We start from the raw sequence: 3,988 nt of genomic DNA, 5'->3' as shown, positions 1-3,988 counted from the left end.
AAAGTATTTATGCTAGTGACTCATCTCCAAAATAATTGATGTTTTAGGTTACATAACCTTCATTTCGTTCAGCATATAATATGTGTGAGTTTTAGAAAAAGACTTATAATATGACTGAAATGCCCATGTAATTAATTATATTTCAACTAATTAATATTAATAACTAAAGGACATAATTGAGAAAACAGTAATAAATACACTATTGGAATTATAAAGTGACATTTAATATGAAACTAGAAAAATTCCCTAAAGTAACAGTTAATTAGAAATAGATGGAGCAATAAAGATGAAGATAGAACAACGGAATAAATATTAAATAATATGTGTGGTTTAATTTGTAAATTGTTTATTAAAGTCGTATCGTCATTTTAAGTTGTGATCCTTTTATCTGCGCCGAAAATAAAGAACTAGGACTGTGTCACATTTCTAAAAAAGATGGAAATATCTTACCAAATTATTTAATTATCTTCTAATTGTTTTTTATAGCACGTGTGAAATACCATTGGGTTAGAGCGGTAGCCAGCACACATATTATAATACTAATACTTCTTAAAAGACCCATTATTATTTTTTTCAAGATAATATATTTTTAACAAAAAATGCTGGCGTCTACTTTTCATGTCCAATATTAAGCCATTGATGAACAACATGAATATATGATCATATAAAATATATGCATTGTTAATATAATTTGTATAACGTTTAATATATTGGGTACAAGTTACAATTGTTTTTATTTCAAATTTTTGTAGATATTATATCCAGTAAAATACATGAGTGATCTTATACCACAGATCTATACATAATAAAACATACACACATTCATGTGTATATATGAGTAGTGGGTGATTATTTGCAGTGTTCTAAAAATCGGCCGAGGCGGCCGATTAATCGGTCTCCGAGGCGGAGGCGGTCCAAAACCTTTACGATTTTAGTGTAAAGGTTTGAAAAATCGGTTTTTTGCCTGTGAGGCGGTTTTAGGCGGTCTGAGGCGGTCCGAGGCGGTCTGAGGCGGTCAAACCTTTAAGGCGGGTCAAACTCGGTGGCAAAAATTGGTCAAAAATCGGTTAAAAATCGGTATTTTTTTTTTAATTCAAAATAAAAGTTGGATTTTAATAAAAGAAAATGTGAGTTTATGCCTTATTTTGTTTATGTTAATTGTTATTGTTAAAAAACTAATGATGTATGCCATGAATGTTCAAGAATAAACGTAAATTCAAAAAAATTATTTTTTTATTTATATTTTATAAGGATATTTATGTATTATGATCTTATGATTATTAAACTTTTATTATATATGTTATTAGGATATATACATGATGGAGATATAACTATGTTAAAATATATTTTTATATATGTTTGGAGTATTTATAAATAATATTTAGAAATATATTATATTAAATTTTAAAAACCGATTTATTTCCGATTTATCACCGATTAATCACCGCCGCACCGATTAATCGTGAGTCGGTGCCTGACCACCGACTCGGACCCGATTACCGATTTTTACAACCTTGATTATTTGTATTCACATTCATGTGTATATTTAAGCACCTCGCGGTACAAAATCATTCAGTGTTTGTAGCATCTCATAGACAGTTTTTATATACAAATAAATTTGTTGACATGTATTTCATGATATCATTTTTTGAGAGACATTCTTGAATAATCCATTGATGAACAAAAAATAATTATAAAACTTTATAACAATAATATTATTAAATTTTGAAGGCAAATACTAATCATCTACTATAATTGTAAATTAAAGTACACAATCTAATTCCTATGCTTTATCCTTTCTTTTTTTTCACGTGCTTTCCAAAATTTCATCATCATCTCTCCGGTTGGGACTACTAATTCTCTCACAAATCATAATCTACATAACAAATACTCTCTGCCTACTGTATTTTTGGCCCAAAGAATTCCATCTATTTACACAATCGCCCCAACCAATCATCTGCCCTCCTAATCATCTACTCAGCTATTCACTGCCTAAACCCCAACCCACCAGCCTGGGTCTGGTACCGAGCAACAAACGGGTCAATCGAGTTCGAGTATTCCTGCCCGAACATGCCCGCATTCTGCGGGTAGAATCCGGGTTGGCCCACCCGCTGGGCCCTGGCCCCACTCTGGACTTCTTCGTCCACCACCTCACTGCCGCCAATAATACCAATGTGCTGCAGAGAAGGGGCAAATATGTCATTTTGACAATTCAAGTTATTGTAGACCGGTGGCTGCTGGACCGGATCTGGACCGGGTTCGGGCAGCGGGTTAAGCCCGGCTAGCGTGGCCCAATCGAAATTCCCAGAACCCAAATGCGCGAGATTCAGCTTCTGCTCCTCTTGCTGAAAATTCTTCAGAGAATCCATTCTCGGCAAAGAGAAGAAACGGTCGTTAATCTCCGGCAACGAATCCATAACGTCGTCGTATTGCGACGAAGACGACGACGAAGATCCGATGCTGTACTCTCTGCTTTGAACACCGGTAATTGCGGATTTTTGTGCGCTCGAATTCTTCTTGTAAATCCGGCAAAGCACCCATTCATCCAGCTACAAAATTAAAAATCAAACACATCAATACGAATTCAGAAACATGAAATTAAAAAGAAAAACAGAAAAAAATTGAAGAAATATCTTACTTTGGCGCTGCCATGTTTTCTGGAAGGTTCGAAGAGTCTGTATTCGTGCATAATCCAATTGGTTTTGGTTCCTTTAGGTGCTTTACCGATGTAGAAAACTAGGGCTTTTTTAATGCCGACTTTTCTCCCCTCCGTCGTGATGATTTTATCAGTTCCGGTGGCTTTCCAGTATCCAGATCCGGCGACTCTGTTCGGCCGAGATCCGTTCGGGTACTTTCTATCCCTCGGGCTGAAGAAATACCATTCCTTTTCCCCAAATATAGCTTTGCCTTCACAATTCAGAAAATATAAATAATTAATTTAATTGGAATGAATTGAATACAGAAAACCAAATTCAAAATCAAATTGGGGGAAATGAACTTACTGGGGAGATCCCAGGGATCGAATTTGTAGAGATCAATATCTCCGATGATCGGCAAGGAGAAATGGTGGCCGGCGACTTTTCTGCAGAGGTACTGCACCAGAAGCTCCTCATCAGTCGGGTAGAACCGAAACCCGGGAGGCAAACTCAGTTGTGAAAGCGGGTCGGTTTCTCGGACCCCCATTTCTCTGTGATAATTATTCAGCTTGCAAGTTGCAGATGATCACTATTATATTTTTTTAATTTATTCGAAATGAATTTATTTTTTTTTTCTTTTCTCTGGAAAATGGTGAGAGACGGCGGTTATTTATAAAAGGAGGATGCACAGTGAAAACTGAAAAAAGGAGGAGATAAGTACGGGTTTGTCCTTTTCGGCGCGGTCAAAGATGTGGGCCCCACTTACCACCGTTTAAAATGCGACACGTGGGGGGGTTGGGTTACTATCTGATGGCCGACCTTATCGGATGGTAAAAGGGGGCGGGGGGGTGGGTGGGGGGTGGGTTCTTTTCGGCCAGGTGCATGAACATCGTGTATTTTACAGAATTAGATAAATACAAAGAAAATTAATTACAAAAAAGAAAAGAAAAGAAAAGGTGATGTAAGGAATGTACGTATGTATGAGTCATCGTGGTGGTACGCCACGTGTCCTTTGCTTCTAGAAGTCACGAGTAGGTCCTGCGTTTTGCTGCACCTGGGTAATAAAAAAGATGCTGCTACTCATGCATGCATTGTGTTAAAAAGTTATAACTGTTACTATTTCGTGTATGTTTGATTGTTTTTCTTTTTTTTTTTTTGTTTTTTGTTTGGATTTAGGTATTTCATAATTTTCATTAATAACATATTATTACTCTGTTAGCTATAGTCGTTCTGTTAACTATAGTCGTTCTGAATTAAATATGTGGTTTTTAATCTTAATTATAAGATGAACAATGATATATGTGTGCAAATGAATTTGAACCACCGAGCACTTTCCAAAAAAAAAAGTCAAC

At 35.9% G+C, this 3,988-nt stretch overlaps 1 protein-coding gene across 1 annotated transcript; it reads right to left on the bottom strand.

The window, feature by feature from the left end:
- Positions 1-1,700: 1,700 nt before the first annotated feature.
- Positions 1,701-3,325, bottom strand: RD26 (NAC (No Apical Meristem) domain transcriptional regulator superfamily protein). The gene is made up of 3 exons (XM_012986824.2): positions 3,003-3,325; positions 2,639-2,907; positions 1,701-2,549 (listed from the first exon to the last, which is right to left on the bottom strand). Exons 1-3 carry the CDS (start codon positions 3,181-3,183, stop codon positions 1,986-1,988), a joined length of 1,014 nt encoding a protein of 337 aa, XP_012842278.1. The 5' UTR covers positions 3,184-3,325; the 3' UTR covers positions 1,701-1,985.
- Between the last annotated feature and the right edge of the window lie 663 nt (positions 3,326-3,988).

This window comes from Erythranthe guttata, chromosome 13 (assembly GCF_056151865.1).
Source record: "Erythranthe guttata isolate IM_541 chromosome 13, IM_541, whole genome shotgun sequence".
NCBI lineage: Eukaryota > Viridiplantae > Streptophyta > Magnoliopsida > Lamiales > Phrymaceae > Erythranthe > Erythranthe guttata.
The sequence above is the reverse complement of the archived record's forward strand: the minus strand, read 5'-3'. Positions and strand labels throughout refer to the sequence as shown.

Excerpts from the sequence above, each read along its gene's own strand:
- RD26 (XM_012986824.2), bottom strand. The coding sequence starts at position 3,183 with ATGGGGGTCCGAGAAACCGACCCGCTTTCACAACTGAGTTTGCCTCCC. Across the intron at positions 2,908-3,002 it reads CGATCCCTGGGATCTCCCCA|GCAAAGCTATATTTGGGGAA; the intron begins GTAAGTTCATTT and ends TGAATTGTGAAG. Across the intron at positions 2,550-2,638 it reads GAAAACATGGCAGCGCCAAA|CTGGATGAATGGGTGCTTTG; the intron begins GTAAGATATTTC and ends TTAATTTTGTAG.